The sequence below is a fragment of the Hemitrygon akajei genome, chromosome 15 (assembly GCF_048418815.1).
Source record: "Hemitrygon akajei chromosome 15, sHemAka1.3, whole genome shotgun sequence".
In the NCBI taxonomy this organism is placed as follows: Eukaryota; Metazoa; Chordata; class Chondrichthyes; order Myliobatiformes; family Dasyatidae; genus Hemitrygon; species Hemitrygon akajei.
The window spans coordinates 46,819,083-46,839,544 of NC_133138.1; the positions used below are offsets into that span (position 1 = coordinate 46,819,083).

The 20,462-nt window shown below is 41.1% G+C and overlaps 1 protein-coding gene across 6 annotated transcripts in view; it reads left to right on the forward strand.

The window, feature by feature from the left end:
- LOC140739315 (myotilin-like) overlaps positions 1-20,462 on the forward strand; it is a 125,482-nt gene that overhangs the window by 86,066 nt on the left and 18,954 nt on the right. For all 6 annotated transcript variants that reach the window (XM_073067482.1, XM_073067483.1, XM_073067484.1 and 3 more), the window contains one exon: positions 3,502-3,603. In XM_073067482.1, coding sequence (XP_072923583.1) covers positions 3,502-3,603 — 102 coding nt within the window. The remainder of the gene's footprint in view (positions 1-3,501; positions 3,604-20,462) is intronic.

Here is a 20,462-nt window from a genome sequence, read left to right on the forward strand (position 1 = left end):
TATCCATGGGAAATGTTGTTTCCAATGTCTATGAATCACTGCAGTTCTGTGTATTTCTTACTTGACGGTCTTGATATTTAAATAGGACACAATGTTCAAAACTACAAATATTTGAAGAGCCAGTTATTTGACTCAAACTATTTTGTTGTATTTTCTAGACTTAATGAAATATACTTCCACAGAAATTTATCTTTTCTTAGTTCCTATCATTTTGCCCGCAGTAAAAACTGCAATATTCTTAAAATTCTCACGCATTCCCTTTGGTGTCACACACAGACAGCCATGCTGATACTTAAGAATTCTCTCCCTAGCCACCCTTTTACTCTTAATATACCTATAGAATCTCTTGGGATTTTTTCTCACCTTGCCTGCCACATCTTTCTCATATCCTCTTTGTGCCCTCCTAACTTTTCTCTTAAGTGCATTTCTACTCCTTGTTGTTACACTAGTTCCCAATTGCGTATGTGCAGTATATTCCTCCCTCTTTTTCTTAACCAGAGCATTAATATTTTCATCAACCAGAGATCCCAGAACTTGCCAGCTTTGCCCTTCACCATAACAAGAACATGCAGGCCTTGAACTCTATGCATTACACTCCGACTTGGCAGATGCTCCTTTCTTTGCAAACAATCTCGCCCAATTAAACACAAGATCCTACCTAATGGCTCTAGAATTTACTCTGCTCCAGTTCAGGATCTTATCCTGTGTAGTACTCTTTAATTTCTCCATAACTATTTAAGAACTAGAAGAATTCTGATCTCGGGATCCAAAGTGTTTGCTGACAGACACTTACCACTTGCCCCATCTCATTTCACAGGAGGCCCAGTGTTGCACACTCTCTAGTAGTTGCCTCTTTATATTGATAAAGGAACCTTTATGGGGCACACTTCACAAATTTCACTCCATTCAAGCCTTTAACACTATAGCTGGCTTGGTCAATTTCAGGGAAGTTAAAATCTCCCTAGCTACAATCTCTCTACATACTGGTTCCTCCAACTCTCACTAACTTTGGAATGGAGGTGGGGGGGGGGGGGGGAGATGCAATAATGCATTCCCGTTATAGTGATTATTGCTTCTAAATTCTCCCCATATGGCTTCACTGGATAATACCCCAAGAATATCCTCTGATGACCTCTTGACCTCTTTCATCAATAAAGCAACTCACCCCTTTTCTCTTAACTGCAGCTCTGTCATGCCTGCAACATATGCACTGTGGAACACTGAACTGCCGGTCCTGCCCTTCCTTCAATCATATTTCTGTTATGGCTAGTATATCCCATTTCTCAGAGCCAATCCATGCCCCGAGTTCATCCACCATACCTGTCAAACCTCTTGCTTTGAAATAAATGCAATTTAAACCAATATTAATTCCTCCCACTTACTAAATTTGCTTTCATTGGCTACAGTATTTTTCTGATTTCTCATCAGCCACTCTACTACTCAGGATCCCACATCCCTGCCACTCTAGTTCAAACCCTCCCAAGCAGCACTAGCAAATCTCACAGCCAGGATATTGGTCCTGCTCGAGTTCTGGTGCAATCTGTCCTTCTAGTACAGATCACCCTAGAAGAGATCCGAATGATCCAAGAACTGGAATTTCTGCCTCTTGCATCAGCTCCACAGCCGTGTATTCATCTGAGCTATCTTTCTATCTCTACCCTCACTAGCATGTGGCACAGGGAGTAATCCAGAAATTAATACCCTTGATGTTCTGGTTTTTTTTGGTTCTTTACTAGCTCTCTATATTCATCATTCCTCATCCCTCTTTCTACCTATGTTTCTACCTAGGTACCAACACGCTTCACGACCTATAGCTGTTCACCCTCCCCTTTGATAATGTTCTGCAGCTTCCAAGACATTTCTGACCCTGGCACCTGGGAGGCAACATGCTATTCTGGCATCTCTTTTGCAGCCACAGAATCTCCTGTTTGTCTCCCCAACTATCAAGTCTCCTATCACTACTGACTCATCTGACTTCTCCTTTATCCACGATGCCCCAGAGCCATTCTCAATGCCTTCTATCTGGCTACTGCTGCAGTGTTCAGAATGGTCGTACCACCCCACCACCCCCTGGCAGTATACAAAGGATGTGAATGGGGGAATGGCCACAGGGAACCCTGCACTATCAGTCAGTCTCCCTTACTTCTGGTGATCAGCCAACTATCTGCAGCCTGCACCTCAGGTGTGACCATCTCACAAAAGTGCTTGTCTATGATGGTCCCAAAGTCCCAGGCAATCCTACGTACATCGAATTCCACTTCTTTGACACAGTCAATCAAGAATTGCAGCTGGACGAACTTCCTACAACTGATGTCATCAGGGATGCTGGCAGTCTCCCTGATTTCCCACATCCACTAGGAGGGGCATGCCATTACCCTACCTACCACTATAACTACTCTAATAGTGAGCTTAACTCAAAAGAAAACATTACCCAGACTTAACTGCTCAGCTTTCTCTCACCAAAGCCACCTGAACCAAAACCTGAGAACTTATACTTAACCATGGCTCAGGTTAAATATGGGAACTCTCATAATGGCTACTCCAAATTTTTCTTTTCGGGGGGACACTTTCTTGACATTTCTGGGAATATATTTAAGGCAGTGAAACTGTTGTATAAAATTCATTTTACATCTTTTTCTTGCACAAGAGGATTTAAATATAGGTCTACCCAACAAATGTTCATGTAGTCGTCAAACCAGCAACTTAATGGACACAACAACTTTAACAACAATGGCATTAATGAAAAATACTGTTGTATTGGCACGTTGAAAAAAGAATTATAAACTGTGCATTCAAATTCTGTTGCTCAATTTAGATTGTTTAAGTTCAGTTCAAGTTTAATTGTCAGTCAACCATACATGAATACCCATGACTACAGCCTAGTGAAACAGTGTTACTTCGGGGCCAAGATGCAGAACACAGTACCAACAGTACCACAAGGCACATATAATACATATAAGATGGCAGTAATATACAGTCACACAATAAAAAATATAGTTCAAGCCCGAGTCCATGAATGTTGTAGCAGTCTGCAGTCAAACACAATACAGCTTCATGGAGAAAATATAGTTGCTCCCACATGGAAATTTTAAAACAGCCAGCCGAAGGTCTCCCAGCTTTGAGCTCCATTGGGCGTTGCTCGCCAAAAATTGTTTAGGATGGTGCTGAAAAATGTGAGCCAACAAAATTCAAAAGTCAACTGAAGGGCTAGCCATTAAGGACCAAGACAAGCAAATGGGGGCTATATAAATGCCAGCACTCCTAGAGCAAAACACTAACAACTGCGCACTGAGGATGTCACCTTGAATGGTGATGAAATGTTTGCAAGCTAATTGCCAAACTCAGTGAACAACATCAAACAATACAGCGTGTACTGTATACAGCTCATATTGTATACAGCTCAATACACACTATAATACAATAAAAGTTAGAATTGCTTTTGGAATTTGGGAAACAAAGAACAACACTTAAAGCTGAAATACCATGCAAATCTTATTCTAGCGATTAACATATGAAGAAAAGATGGCTCGCAGATTACTAGGACCAGAGAATGCTGCCTCTGTCCTTGACCTTCAGAAGATGGAAAATGAACAAATCAGCCAGGTAAATCAATCAACCCTTTCTCTTTCATAAGAGGCTTGATTTTGGAGAGTACATAGAAATATTTCTGCTAGTTGAGATTACTAAAGGAATATCATAGTTTGTTCATGGTTTGTAATTACTTAGAATTTAATTGTGTATACATATATTTACTATAAGTATACATATATACTCAAACTTAAATTATATTTACAAATTTATTACAAAGTTAGCATATCTTGGTGAACTCAATGAAGCATAAAGTTATACATGTCTGATAATAAAATATCTCTTAAAATCAGAACCTAAATTTAAAGAATATTTTCTAGTAGGAACATGAATCAGAATCAGATTTAATATCACCGACATATGCCATGAAATTTGTTAACTTTATGGCAGCAGTACAATGAAATACATGATAAATAAATAGAAAATACTATTACAATAAGTATATACATCTCTATCAAATAGTTGTTAAAATAAATAGTGCAAAATAACAGAAATAAAAAGGTAGTCAGGTAGTGTCCAAGGGTTCGATGTCCATTTAGAAATCGGATGGCAGATTCCTGAATCGCTGAGTGTGTGTGCCTTAGGATTTTGTACCTCTGTCCTGACAGTAACAGTGTGAAGAGGACATGTCCTGGGTGGTGGAGATCCATAATGATGATGGATGCTGCCTTCCTAAGGCACCACTCCTTTAAGATGTCTTGAAATTACAGAGGCTGGTACTCATGATAGAGCTGAGTAATTTTACAAGTTCCTGCAACTTATTTTGATTTTGTGCAATAACCCTTCCATACCAGGCAGTGATGCAGCCAGTCAGAATGCTCTCCATGGTATATTTGTAGAAGTGTTTTAGTTGACAAACCAAATCTCCTCAAACTCCTAATGAAATATAGCTGCTGTCTTGTCTTCTTTATAGCTGTGTCAATATGTTGCATCCAAGTCAAGTCCTCAGAGATTTTGGCACCCAGGAACTTGAAATTGCTCACTCTCTCCACTTCTGATCCCTCTCTGAGGATTGGTTTGTGTTCCTCGTCTTACCATTCCTGAAGTCCACTATCAGCTCTTTGGTCTTGCTGACATTGAGTGCAAGTTTGTTGCTGTAACACCACTCAATTAACTGGTATATCTCACTCTTGTACGCACTTTTGTCACCATCTGAAATTCTGCCAACAATGGTTGTATCATCAGCACATTTATAGATGCTGTTTGAGCTATGCCTAGCCACACAGTCATGGGTGTAGAGAGAGCAGAGCAGTTGGTTAAGCATACATCCCTGTGGAACACCAGGTTATGAAGGACCTTGGCCCAAAATGTCAACTGTATACTCCTTTCCAGAGATGCTGCCTAGCCCACTGATTTCCTCCAGCATTTTGTGTGTGTTGCTTCCAGCATATGCAGATTTTCTCATATTTGAGATTATGAATTTGTGTCTGAATTGGGTACCTCTTGCATTCCATTGATAGCCCAACAAATCATCTACCTTAGAATATTCAGTTATTTTTAAAGAATTCCTTATTTTCTCAGTTAACCAGCAGAAGCTATTTTGCTGGAGCAACACTATATTTTCCTTTTGGAGTATGTTTACAAATGTAGTATCTGATTGACAAATAAACAGGGGCATCCTATCAGCAATCATGGGATGCCACTAGGAAACATTGTGGCCAGGAGGAAAGGCACATGGTTCCAGAGGTACGAGGCCAGGAAGTACAGCCACAGACTTTTTGTCTCAGTCATCAGACATAGAACATCATGCCTAGCGTTAAGAGAAGCCCTAGTTAGGGAGACAGTGCAACAGTTGGATCACCTCCTACAGGCAACTTCTGGAGCCAGTACATTCTTACCCAGACCTAAGTTACTGCTGGCTGAAATACTTCTTTTAAACTCTTCATGGTTGTGACTGTAGATTTTGCATGCACTAGGTGAGTAACATATACCGGTACTTGCAAACCTAACACAATGATGAATTATTTATGGACAGTCAGAAATAACAAAATAGATATGACTTGATTTGCAAAAATTTCATGATTCTCCCAAGTTCCAGATCATCATTATCAATACAAGGTTCATCCCCCAATAACTACTGGCATTGGGGGACTTTCATTATTTTTTTTTTTACTGTGATAATGACCAAAGTTCAAAGTTCTAAGTCACTATATACATACAACCCTGAGATTAATTTTCTTGTGGGCATTCACAGCAAGTACAAGAAACACATTAGAATCAGTGAAAGACCCCACCCAACAGGACGGACGGACAATGTGCAAAAGACAACAAACTGTGCAAATACAAAAGAGATAAATAATAATAAAACATAAATAAATAACTATCAAGGGCATGAGATGAAGAGTCTTTGAAAGTGAAAACGTAGGTTGTGGGAACAGTTCAGTGATTGATAAGTATAGCTGAGATACCCCTTCCAGTTCCAGAGCTTGATGGCTGAGGGAGAATAACTGTTCCTGAACCTGGAGAGTGTGGGGAGCAATCTGACTGGTTGCATCATTGCCTGGTGTGCACAGGATTGTAAAACGTTGCAGACTCAGTCAGCTCCATCATGAGCACTAGCCTCCCCACTATCAAGAACATAATACAGAGGAGCAAAACTAGGCCACTCGGCCCATCAAGTCTGCTCTGCCATTCCATTATGACTGACTTATTAGACCTCTTGACCCCATTCTCCTGCCCTCTCCCGTAACCTTTGATGCCCTGACGAACCAAGAACTTACCAACCTCTGCTTTAAATATACCCAATGACTTGGCCTCCACATCTGTCCAATGCAATGAATTCCACAGATTCACCAACCTCTTGCTAAAGAAATTACTTCTCATTTCTGTTCCAAATGGACGTCCCACTATTCTGAGGCTGTGTCATCTGGTCCTAGACTCACTCAGCATAGGAAGCATCCTCTCCACATCCACTATGTCTAAGCCTTTCAATATTTGATAGGTTTCAATGAGATTCCCCCCCCCCCCCATTCTTCTAAACTCCAGAGTGTACAGGCTCAGAGGCATCAAATGAACCTTACACTTCTGGATGTATCCAGTGAACCCCCTCTGGACCCTCTCAAATCCCAGCACATCTTTTCTCAGATAAGGGGCCCAAAAACAGCTCACAATATTGCAAGTGTTGTCTGACCAAAGCTGCAGCATCACTTCCTTGCACTAATATTTTAGTCTTCACGAAATGAATGCTGACGTTACATTTGCCTTCCTTACCAAAGACTCAGCCTGCAAGTTAACCTTCAGGGAATCCTGCACAAGGACTTCCCTCATCACGACCTGACCACTCCACTTATCTTTATATCATCTGCAAACCTAGCCAGAAAGCCATCAATTCCATCATCCAAATCATTGACATATAACATGAAAAAAGCAATTCCAATACATCTTCAGAAGGCGCTGCCTCAAGAAGGCAGCATCCGCCATTTGGGACATGCCCTCTCCTTATGACTACCATCAGTGAGGAGGTATAAGAATCTGAGAGAATTCATGCTCACTACTTTACTTTGTTCTCCTTTTGCACTTTTTATTCATTTTTATATATTTCTCATTGTAACTTACAGTAATATTTTTTGTATTGCACTGTACTACTGCAACAAAACAACAAGTTTCATGACATAGGTCTGTGATAATAAAGCTGCCTCTGATATACTTCCCCCTGCTTCATCAGTTTCAGCCTACACCAATTCCATCTTATTTAGATTCAGGTCCTGTCTTGTACTGAATCTTATTTCTTTTCCATGCTCACATCTGCTGACTCCTTGTTCTCTTACATTTTGATTTAAAGAGCTTTTAAATTATTTGTTGTACAATAACTTTCTATATGCTCTATATCAGCATTCTACAATCCCTCTGTACACCAACATTTACTAACTTCCCATTATCAAAAAGATCAGTGTTTATATTCTTCCTTCTAATATGAATAACATCACATATCCCATCTGCCTTCTTTGTGCCAATTTGCCTAACTTGCCAATAATCCTAGGCAGATTCTATAGCCTCTACATTTTAAGATACAACTTTGAATCATGAGCAATCTGAATGCATCACTTTCTACCCTTTCATTTAGATTATTGATTTACAATTAAAGTAACTGAGGCCCCTATCTGTCTTTGTGACACTCAACTAGTAACCTGAAAATGAATTGTTTATTCCAAACACTTTGTTCCTTTATCAATCTTTTACCCATGCTAATATGTTAGCTCTATGAATCTTAATGTATTTGCCAATATTTGTGTGGAACCTTATCAGATAGTCATTAAAACTTTGGCAATATTACTCCAAAAGTTAACTCCTGGGATTTGATTAAAAATGTATTTGTCAAACACCATTTCAGCCTCAAAAATCCTATTGATTTTGCTTAAACATATGATTTTCTTTGTGCTTGCAACAACATTCTTATGAACTCCAGAAATATTCCTTTGACAAATTGATCAAACTGACTTATTTTCTTTCTGTTTTCATTCTTGAATAACAACGTAATGTACTGTACTGATGAAACCCAAAGCTTGGAGATAGGATAAAGCCAGAACTCAAAATACTCCATTATTCAGTAAAACCACGCAAGCACAAAATCTCAAAATTCAAACTTAACTGTACATCCCTAAGCACGACCATCGAAATAGTTTACCCAAACAATATTCAAGACATAGATTGAAACAAGAATCGATTAGAGAAAGTCAGTCTGGGATTGGTTGTCAGCTGACCAATAGGCGTAGGTTGTTTTGGTTCTCGGTAGCACCTCCTTGAAGATGATTACCTGTAGGATTTGAGGGTTGAATTGAATGGGAACAACAAGCTTATGCTGATGAGTGGTTGCAGCTGTCACTTTCTTGTTGCAATGTTGCTTGTGGCACTGCTGGTTGGTTTGGTCAGGGTAAATCAAACCCTACCAGGAGGAGATGAAGGTCCAACTCTGTTTGATGATCTGCCCAATGAACATGTGGTCGCAACAGATTGAAGTGACAATGCTGATGATATCCTTCTATGATAACTTCATAGGGCACTTCCCTCATTCATTTGCCAATCTGACCTGGTACCCTGGGGTCTTGCCCATTGTGATACTGTCTGACCCACACTGCAGCTCTGGTCTTGAATGACTTCACCTGTCTACCAAAGTATGTGTGACTACATTTGCGCACCTCACTATCTGCTGTCTTAGATACTGGACATTGCATCCAACACTGCGCAGTTTTTGTCCAAAAGTACTTCAGCTAGTGACTTCCCCTTGAGGGCGAGTGTAATTCCATATGTCGGCTGAAATGTGCTGAGGGCATTGGCCAATGCTCTTTCCTCTCGATTTCAGAAGCAACCATTTTGAAAGTATCCACAAACCTCTCTGCTTGACGTTGGACTGCGGATGATATGAGGGTAAGCAGATGTGGATAATTCTGCTGTTCTGGCAGAATACAGCAAACTGCTGTGAACTGAATTGGGTGTCATTGTCAGAAACAAGGTGGATAAAGATCTGCAGCAGATGTGATGGAAGCCTCTGATGTTGTTGATTTCATAGACACCATTTCTGGCCATTTGAAATAGGCATTAACCAGGACATGGTAGGTACACTCGTTGACTAGACCAGCAAAGTCAATATGTATTCAACTCCAAGGTTTGGTAGTCTGAGGCCATGGTTGTGTATTGGCCCAACCTGGATTCTTTGGTAACAGAGTACTGAATACACTACTTGCATATGGATAAGATATCTTCGTCTGTGCCTGGTCAGTACTCAAAGACAGGGCTTTCCTTCGAATGATGCCTGGGTGACCACGATAGAATAGTTTGGTCAAAGTGTTTGTGGAATCACTATTCCGTCCCCGAACATTAGGCAGGAGTCCACTATTGACAGGGATGTCTGACATTGGTAAAAGGGTACGACATCTTCCTCAACCTTGACTGGAATCCATCAGTGAGGCATCTGCAAATACGCTGAAGAAGAGAATCTGCAGCTGTTTCTGCTCTGACCTCAATGACCATGACTGAAAGACCTTCACCGACATCTGATACAAACTGGTGAACTACAAAAGCCACTGAAATTTCAGTCATGACTGCATCTTCGTTTTCAGTAACCTGCTAATTCATAAGTCTGGAGAGAGCATCTGCCTGTCCAAGTCCTTGGGTTGATGTGTACTTGATCTCAAAACTGTAGGCTAATAACATCATTGCTCACCTTTGTAGACAGTTAGCTGTATACATCGGGATGCCTTTCTTAGACCCAAAGATGGACAACAGTAGCTTGTGATCAGTAAGGAAAGTGAAAATTCTTCTGTAAAGCTTCTTGTGGAATTTTTTTCTATATAACAAAGATGATTCCCAAGGCTTTCTTCTTGATTTGTCCATAGTTCCTTTTTGCTGAGGTCAGTGATTAGCTGCATGCATGACAGCTTTTCTGGAACCATCACGGAAGATATGGGATACGGCAGCTCCCATCTTGTACTTGGATGCATTCTTCACGACAACGATTGACAATTCTGGGTTGAAATGTGTTGAGTGAAAGTAGAATCTTATAGTTTGTTCAAAACATCGTCCAGTCGTTGGCAGAATGCTGTCTGATCTATGCCTATCATAATGATGTTGTCGAGGTAAGCATGACGTCCATAAACTGTTGGAAAATTGAAGAACCTCTCTTTACCCTGAAACACAAACAATAGAAGGAAAACAACCCTCTGTGTTGTAATGGTGAGAAGCTCCTGTGAATTTTCTGCCACTTCTACCTGGAGGTTGGCTTCAGCCAAGTCCAACTTGGCAAAGTAGTGACCACCATTCAATTTTGCAAAGAGATCTTCTGGTACCAGTAATGGATACTGGCATAGCTCCAGAGCTGTAATAAGACCATTTGAGAAGTCTGCACACAACCTCACTGTACCACTGACTTTTTGGATAATGACTGTTGCAGCTTCCCAACATGAGTAGTTAGCAGCTTTGATCACACCAGCTTGTTGCTGGTGACCTAGCTCTTCCTCCACGACTAGAAAAGCAGTGTATGTACCAGTCCTTTGGAACAGAAGATTGGCTTTGCATCTGGATGGAGATAGAGTTCTGCTTGCAATTTGGTGCAGCAACCTAAATTTTCTTGAAATTCTGCTGTGGTTGTTGAATGGTCTCACGTATTGGTGGTGCTAACACCTGCCAAATTCAAATCCACTAGAATCTAGAAAATTCCGTTGGATAATCAGTGATGTTTCCATTATCTTTGCATCTTTTAGAACATAGAACTGCACAGCATAAGAACTAGTCCTTCAGCCCACACTGTTGTGCCAAACCAGCTAAAAAGTAAATCAAAAATACTAAAAAACTAATTCTTTCTACCTACACAATTCCATATCTCTCCATCTTCCTCACATTCATGTCTCTTAAAAGCCTCTAATGTATTTATTTCTGCCACCGTACCAGGCAGTGAATTCCAGGCATCCTGCACTGAGTAAAAAACTTATCCTCATATCCCTTTTGAACCTATCACCTTTCGCCTTCAATGTATGCTCTCTGGTATTAGACATTTCTACCCTGAGAAACAGACACTTCATGTCTACGTTATCAATGCCTCTCATAATTTTATAAACCTCTATCAGATCTCCCCTCAGCCTCTACTACTTCAAAGAAAACAAGTCAACTTTGGCCAGGCCTCTCATGATAGCACATGCCGTCTAAACCTAGCAACATCCTGGTAAACCTCTCCTGCACATTCTCCAAAGCTTCCACATCCTTCCTATAGTGAGTCAGCCAGAACTGTAAATGTAGCCTAACCAGAGTTTTATAAGTTGCAACATAACTGCTTGACTTCTGAACTCAATGCCTCGACTAATAAAAGCAAGCATTCCATAAGCCTTCTTAAAGGGATTTCATCGGATCTGGTTTCTCTATATTTCGTTTTTATTAACCTCTAATTTTATTCTAAGTTCTGAATCTTTATAGAGTTTTGATTCCCCCCCATTACTGGTCCTTCGCTGTATGCCAAAGTACAACATATTTGTTCAGTAACTCAGCCTTTTCCTTAATCCCTTTTGCTTTTTTATCTTCAGAAAAGCAACATCAGTAGAGTGGACAGTAGTCATTACCATCCTTTGACTCTATTCATTTTTGCTTTGTATACATTCACTTCATTAAGATCCATTTTCCTGGCCCCAACTACTTCATCTTCACCATGGATATCCAATTCTTCCACATCTTCCCCCCACACTAACGTAATTGCTAACGTAATCCAGGAATTGCTGACTTGCCACTTGAGGAGAGATTGAGTCTAGCCCTGGGGTCTTAGAGGGCTTGGCAGTCTGGATACAGAGGGAGTGTTTCCTCTAGCTGAGAAATCTAAAAGCAGGGTTCACAGTGTGTAAGGGGTAGATTAAACATTCAAGACTAATATTAGAGGAAGTTCTTGTTTTCACTCAGAGAGTGGTAAGTTTAAGACATTGAATTTAAAATATAGAATAGTACAGCCTATGATGTTGTACTTCTCAAGGTTGTTTAACGTCATTTCCAGTGAATGAGTGTAAAGAAAAATCAAATAATTCTCACTCCAGATCCAATGTAGCATAAAAAAACACAACAAAGATAAAGAACACAATAATAAAAAAGCAGACACATAAGATAGCTTATATACATAGATTTGTGGTATGTCTATGAAGTGATGCTAGGCACAAGAGTGTCATTACATAAGGGGAATCTGACAGGAAATGTTAAAGCAGTGGTGGCTGGGGATGTGGAGGACCAGGTTAGTGGGTGGAGGTGTTGATCATCCTTACTTCTTGGGGAATTAACTCTTGAGCCTGGTGGCCCTGACATTGATGCTACATAGTCTCCTCAGTGATGGGGGTGGGACAAACAGTTCATGAGCAGGGTGGTAGGATCTTTCATGATGTTACTGGCTCTTTTCTGGCACCTTTCTGTATATACTGTATGTTCTTGATGGCAGATGAGCTGGTGCTGGTGATGCATAGGGATGTTTCGATTACCCGTTGTAGATCCTTCCAGTCTGCTGCAGTGCAGTTTCCATACCATGCAGTGATGCAGGTTGTTAGGATGCTCCCTGCAGCACATCTGTAGAAGGATGTGACTATACTTTATATGTGTGTAGTTCAGCTCCCTTCAGCCTCCTCATAAAGTAGAGGCATTGGTGAGCTTTGCTAATCGTGTAAGATACATTAAGGGATTATGAGAGGCTGTGCAAGATGTGCTCCCCCAGAAGTCTGAAACTGCTCGTAGTTTCCACTGTTGTGCCGTTGATGCAAAGGTGAGTGTCAATGGTGTGAGTTCTCCTGAAGTCAATAACCATCTCCTGTCTCTCGCTGATGTTCAGGAAGAGTTTATTTGCCTGGCATGAGGCTTTGAGCTGTTCCAAGATCAATCTAACCCTTCCCTCCCGCATACCCATCTATTTATCTTTCATTCAGGTGTATTTGTTCCAAATAGAAACAGTTAGGAAGTAAAGGATATGGAGATAGTGCAATAAAACAGAGTGGAAGAACAGCCTTGATCCTGACGAATGGCAAAGCAAGCTTGAAGAGCTCATCTTTTGTATGTTCTTTGGCTCTGAAACAGAGGTTTTAACTGATAATTTTTAGAAATTAAAAGGCTAATAAGTTTATTGATTCTGATGTTTGAGGCTATTTGGGCTGACAGAGAAAAGCTAGGATCAAGTTAATTATGATCTTCCCACAGGAAGGGAAAGGAAAAGCTTTGCATATCATATGCATTGAAATATTGAAACATACAAGTGAAAAGTAATGTTCTGTACCTAATCGAATCTATCAGGAAATGCAGAGGAGGCTTTGACCCAAGTGAAGATGATTTAGCAGTAAATGGTAACTTTAATAAAAGACCATAAGCGGCCCCTAAACAAGAGGGAACAGTAACTATACAGAGCAGGCAACAAGATAAACTTTAGGCAACTGGTTGAGGCCAGATGGTTCAATAAGTGTACAGGGACTGCAGATGAGAACTGGGTTTAAATAGGCTTCAGGTGATGAGTCTGGAGTGAGCAGATTCATCAGTTGGGTGAAGACTGCTAGATACCCGCTTGTGCAGGCTGGGAGGCGTCAGTGAGAGCAAACCTGCCAGCTGGCCCCCAGTGGCCAAGAATAATCCAGATGGGTCCAGTGGAACGCATTGATGCGCTGGATCCAAGGTGTACCTGACCTCCCTCCAGGCCATACCCTTACCAATCGACAAGTTACTGCACACCCCAACTGTGGTACCATGGGACAGCTGTGCCCAGAGCAGGCATTTGTTCCATGTAGAATGGTTAAAGGCAGCCATGCATCACAGAAACCTCTCCACCTGCTGACTGGCCCTCTCTGACTGATCATTGGTCTGCCGACGATAGCCAGTGCACAAATTCACTGAGGTGCGGAGGATGGGGTAAGGAGCCACAAGTGCTCAGAAACTCTCTGGTTGAAGGAAATGGATCAAGTGCCCTGAGGACAGGCAGTGACGAATTGACGTACATCTGCAATGATGGTGGGCCACCAGAATGGGCATTGCAGAAAATCCAGAGTCCATTATGCACCTGGATGGCCGGAGAGGGATGGGGAGTGGGCCCACCGGAGTGCACAACTGCCGGCATGTCATTTGTGTTGCTGGAGCAGGCTTGTGCTGTAGGGCCTGGCAGATCTGGTTCTCAAGGTCCCAGATGGTCAGAGCGAGGATCTGGGAGGATGAAATGATGGGCTGAGAGTCGGTAACCATTTCCCCTGGGTCCAACAGTTGTGACTGCACCTGCCTTTGTGTTCTTGAAATCAGGTCAGTAGAAATTGGTAAAGTTGAATTCTTCGAAGAGGAGGGCCCAGCAAGCCTGACGTGGGTTGAGCTGGGGGTCTGTTGTGTGGATATGAGGTTCTGGCCGTCACTCCAGATTAAGAAGGGCCCAGAGTTCCCCCATCAGCCAATGCTCCCATTCCTCCATTTAAATAGCAAGCAGCTCCCTGTTTCCTACACCATAACAGTGGTTGAATTTGTGTGAGAAGGTGGCACAAGGGAGTATGTTCTCATCCAATACAGGAGAGAATGCCCCGGCTTCCACGTCAGATGCATCCAACTCTACCACAAAAGGTTCAGGTGGCGGAGAATAGGAGTTCCCCGAAAGCATGGTCCATAGCAGCAAACCAGGTCATCTGCGAGGTAGGTGACTTGGTGAATGAGGTGAGAGCAAAGGTGATTTGGCTATGGTTTCAAATGAAATGGCGGTAGAAGTTGGAGAAACCCAAGAAGCGCTGTAGCTTTATGAGGGAGCACAGTCAGGGTCATTCAACGATGGTGCACACTTTCTCTGGGACCACGGTAATAACTTGGGGTAAAAAGGCATTACCTAGGAAGGAAATGACTGGGGTGTGGAGATGGCATTTTTTTTTTAAACTTGCAGTGCAGTTGGTTTTAGAGGAGATGCTGCAAGACTGAATGGATGGGTTCTTGAAAAAATGAAAATGTCATCAAAGTAGACAAACACCATGAAAGGCTTATTGAGAAAGTAAGGAGGTGTGGCTTTGTGGATCCAGAACTGGTTTGCTCACAGAAGGCAGAGAGTGGTTGTAGACAGGTCATATTCTGTATTGAGGTCAGTGACCAGTGGAGTGCCTCAGGGATCTGTTCTGGGACCCCTACTCTTTGTGATTTTTATAAATGACCTGGATGAGGAAGTGGAGGGATGGGTTAGTAAATTTGCTGATGACAGAAAGGCTAGGGGTGTTGTGGATAGTGTGGAGGGCTGTTAGAGGTTACAGTGGGACATTGATAGGATGCAAAACTGGGCTGAGAAGTGGCAGATGGAGTTCAACCCAGATAAGTGTGAAGTGGTTCATTTTGGTAGGTCAAATATGATAGCAGAATATAGTATTAACGGTAAGACTCTTGGCAGTGTGGAGGATCAGAGGGATCTTGGGGTCCGAGTCTATAGGACGCTCAAAGCAGCTGCGCAGGTTAACTCTGTGGTTAAGGCATACAGTGCATTGGCCTTCATCAACCATGGGATTGAGTTTAAGAGCAGAGAGATAATGTTACAGCTATACAAGACCCTGGTCAGACCCCACTTGGAGTACTGTGCTCGGTTCTGGTCACTTTACTACAGGAAGGATGTGGAAACTATAGAAAGGGTGCAGAGGAGATTTACAAGGATGTTGCTTGGATTGGGGAGCATGTCTTGTGAGAATAGGTTGAGTGCACTTGGCCTTTTCTCCTTGGAGCGATGGAGGATGAGAGGTGACCTGATAGAGGTATATAAGATGATGAGAGGCGTTGATCATGTGGATAGTCAGAGGCTTCCCCCCCCCCCCCCCCCAAGGCTGAAATGGCTAACATGAAAGGGCATAGTTTTAAGGTGCTTGGAGTAGGTACAGAGGAGTTTTTTTTTTTAGAAAATGCAGAGTGGTGAGTGTGTGGAATAGGTTGCCAGCGACAGTGGTGGAGGTGGATACGATAGGGTCTTTTAAGAGATTCCTGGATAGGTAGTTGGAGCTTAGAAAAATTGGGCTATGGGTAACCCTAGGTAATTTCTAAAGTAAGATGAACATACTCTGTTGGGTCAATCAAAGGTTCACTTATCCTGTCAGGAAATTTAGAGCAGGCTTGACCCAAAATCAGAGCAGTGGTAATGAATTAGCAGTAAACAATATCTTTAATAATAATAATACAAAATAACCAGTCACGAGAGGCCCCAAAACAAGAGAGAACAGAAACTAAGCACAACTGGTAAAAGGGTAAACTTTAGGCAGGGAAAGTGAAAGCTGGGAGCAAGTGGTTGAGACCAGACAGTTTAACGAATGAACAAGGACTGTGGTTAAATAGGCTGCAGGTGATGAGTCTGGTACAAGTGGCAGGTGAACCTGATTAGCAGGTGGAAACTGGGAGGTGCCTGCAGGAGCAGGCCTGGCAGAAATCAATGAGGATCGTACTGGCCCATCCTCAAGTGTTGCCACGCATCTGGCAACAACGTAGCATGCCCACAACTCACTAACCTTAACCTGGACATCTTTGGAATGTGGGAGGAAATCAGAGCACCCAAAAGAAACCCAGACTTTCATGGGGAGAACATAGAAACTTCTTGCAGGTACCAGTAGGAAGTGAACCCAGATCAATGATCGCTGGCTCTATAACATCTTTTTAATACACCGGAAACAAATTTAACATTTAGCCTAATGTTATCATGAAATAAAACATCTACTATTACCACCTACTGCCTCCTGCACCCTCCCCCATCATTACAATGGGATACAGAACTCTACTCTAGTATCTTATTAACTATCCTGAGCTTTCCCACACTTTCCAGCAGATGTTGCTGAATATAAATTAGGACTAAATAACCTTTACTGCCAACGAAAAAAATCAGATCACCATCCTTAGCCTGCTTGCACAACCTAGGATATTCTTAAGTCAATACAACACCTAAAATTCCATTTATCCATGGAGTTCATGAATAATGCACAATTTATTGACACAGCTACATTATTACTTGTCCTTAAACATTGGAAAGAACAAGAGATTGATTTTTATCCACTCAATATGCTAAATTCAGATTACAGTGTTGAAATAAAATCTATTCTGAAACAAAAAGTGATGGATATAGTCAACAGTTCAGCAGAGTCTGAAGATAGAGAAAGAATTAAAATTTCAGTGCAATAATGAAGTTTACTATTATAGCTAGCAGAAATGTACTTGGAAAGAATTAAAATATGAAGGAAGTGGTGATTTTGTTAGGCAAAGATTTTAAGGGCTGCAGAAACAGAGCAAGTAGAGTGGCATAACACTTTTGAGGAGCTGAATGGCCCACATCTGTTCCAAAGTTCTTAAAGAGCTATCATAGCATTAATTGTACTCACTGTACACTTTCAATTATGAGAATATAATTAGAGCCAGTGAATTGTAATTAGCATAGGGCTCAGTGCTATCTGTGGAATACAAAAGCTTTAATACACCAGGTTTTGCTTCTAAGATGTTTGCAATTTTTGTTCATGAACTGTAAATGCACACATAATTAAGTTTGCTATAATAGCATAGTGTTTTACTTCAGGAGACAAAATTCCAAAGAGGAGCCGAATTCTCAGCTACAAGTTATAATCTCACTGCCACATAGCACAACTCTAACACAACATTTGTCCTTGACTGCTGTTAGTATCAGCTCTCTGCAATGGCCTGGCAGTTCAAAGTTGATCATTGCTGTTGTAGAACAGTGAGAACATAATGTACACCATTTCCTTTAACAGAAACACCATAAACATTAGATTTCTGTGGGAGGGTTGATAAAGGATTCAATTCTGTTCATGGCTATCTGAAAAAGTCAACTTCCATGTCAGTAATTGTGAAGAGATTTCTATTTTGCAGTAAAATCTGTTCTGTTAGTTCAAAGTAACTTTTGTTTCCTTGGATGAAATTAGTAAATCCAGTTAGCTTGAAGGCTCAAGATTCAAGATTGTTTAATGCCATTTCCAGTACATAAATGCAAAGGAGAACAAAATAATTGTTACTCTGGATCTGATACAGCACAAAAAAAACCACAATAAGATCTTGAACACAATAAGTAAAAAACACATTAGTACATAGGATAGCTTATATACATAGATTGATTGAATGTACATAAAGTTAGAGTAGGCACAGAAGTGTCTGCACACAAGGTGGCTGACAGGAAATGATGAAGTAGCAGTGGTTGAGATGTGGAGGGGTGAATTAGACCATAAGATATTGGAGCAGCAGTAGGCCATTTGGCCCATTGAGTCTGCTCCATCATTCAATCATGGGCTGATCCAATTCTTCCAGTCATCCCCACTCCCCTGCCTTCATCCCATAACCTTTGATGCCCTGGCTAATCAAGAACCTATCTATCTGTGCCTTAAATGCACCCAATGACTTACCTTCACAGCCACTTGTGGCAACAAATTGCACAGATTTATCACCCTCTGACTAAATGGGAAGAAATGCTGATCAGCCTAACTGCTTAGGAAAAGTAGCTGTTCTTGAGTCTGGTGATCCTAGTGTGAATACAGTGGCCCATGAGCATCATGGAAGGGATTCAACATGATGTTTCTGGCCTTTTTCTGGCACTTATCTGTATATATATGTCCTTAATGGTGGTTGGCTGCTGCAGGTGATAAGTTGGCAGTTTTGACTAGCCATTGTAGACCCTTCCTGCCCACCGCAGTGCGGTTTCCATATGTTGCAGTGATGCAGCTTGTTAAGATGTTCTCTACTGGTCATCTGTAAAATGACTTAAGCACAGGTTAGCATAGAAAGTGAAGGCAAAATTACTTTTTCACTACTACCATGAAAAAAAAAATCCAGAACAGAAATACAACAACTTTTTGTAACTTCTTAACAATATTTTTCACACATTCAGAAGTCAGTTGGGAATGGATCTAAATACTGTGGGAGTTTAAATATCTGCATTGCTAACTTACCTTCAATCAGAGGATCAATCAGAGATAGTGAAGTGCCAATCTGATGCACCATCAATAACTCTCCGAGACGTGAGGCGAGATATAGGCTTTTATTGGCTGGAAGAAAGCAGCAGCAGCAATTGACCACCACACTACATCCTGGAGACTGAGGGCAGGGCCCAGGCTCCAATCGCCTTTATACCGGGGTCTGTGGGAGGAGCCACGGTCAGTGGGAGGAGCAGTCAGCGGGGGGGGGGCGTGTCCAGACAGGTATATGTAGTTCACCACACAATCATTCCTATTTAAACTGATAATTGGATAAAGTTCTACTGGAACTTGCACCTCCTGCAAAATAAAATTTTGTTAGGTAGTGTAAAATTTTGTACTAGATTCTGGGAAGGGATTTATTGGAAACCTGTGCCACTGGAATACAATATTGATATTGTTCATCCGTCTTTTCAGTGCAAGTGCTCAAGTTATATCGATATTTAAGCTGAACTGCAATCCCTGGAACTTCCCCTCATGTAATGAAACCTTGGCGAAAAAAAAATTTATTATTATAATTTCGCCTCATTTAAGACCGTGGCAATTTGAATTTTCCTGGATTTAACTTTTTTTAAAAAACACGTTTCAGTCAAATGGCTTAAACCCTCAAATTTCAATTTCAGGTCAGGTCATTAATTGGTTTGTAAAATAGATACTTGCCATGTCCTCTGGTCAAAACAAAGCTTAAACGCTTATCAGAAAAGTAAAAGATCCTTTTGGACTGGCAACAAAAAACTAGTCAGACGGCACACAAGTTAGTGCAGTGGCATCAAATGTTTATAATCTACACCAATGACAGATGAAGAAGCCAAGTATACTGTAACAAATAAGATCCCCCGAGAGGTGGATTAGCATGTTGTAAATAATATAAAAGAGCCTCCAAAGAAATAACAATAGATTAAGTGAAAGGTATGAAGTGACAGATGAGAGTATAATGTAGGAAAATGTGATTAGATTATCTAATGAGAATTTTACATCACAATTTACTGAGAAGTATTGTGCTAACAAAATACCAGTAGAAATTAAATGGTTGCGGTAATGGAAATGGTGAAAATTGATAAAGTTTATGATGGAATGACTATTTTCCTTAAAATCAACATATCACTGATCTGGATTATATGGAGTTGGAGATAATAGTAGGCCTTATCATAATCTTTTGAACACAGGTGCCACACAATTTAAAAGAACTAGTGCCTGGCTATCAGACTCAGTATCAAAGGTATATACCTGTATATTGTATATGTGTGCCAAGCTCAGAACAAGTCAACTTTGTTTTTTTTAGATAAAGCAATTGGGTTTGAGTTAAGATAGCCTTGCTATGAGAGTTTGGCTCAGTACCAGGTCAATATGTTTTGCTCAATGTTACAATATGTATCACTGTTCTTGAACAATATTTGGTCATTTGACCTCAAACAGATCAATATCATGTTTGACTCTATTACATTTACAGCACTGGTTGGTTCATATTGAAATGGAAAACATGTC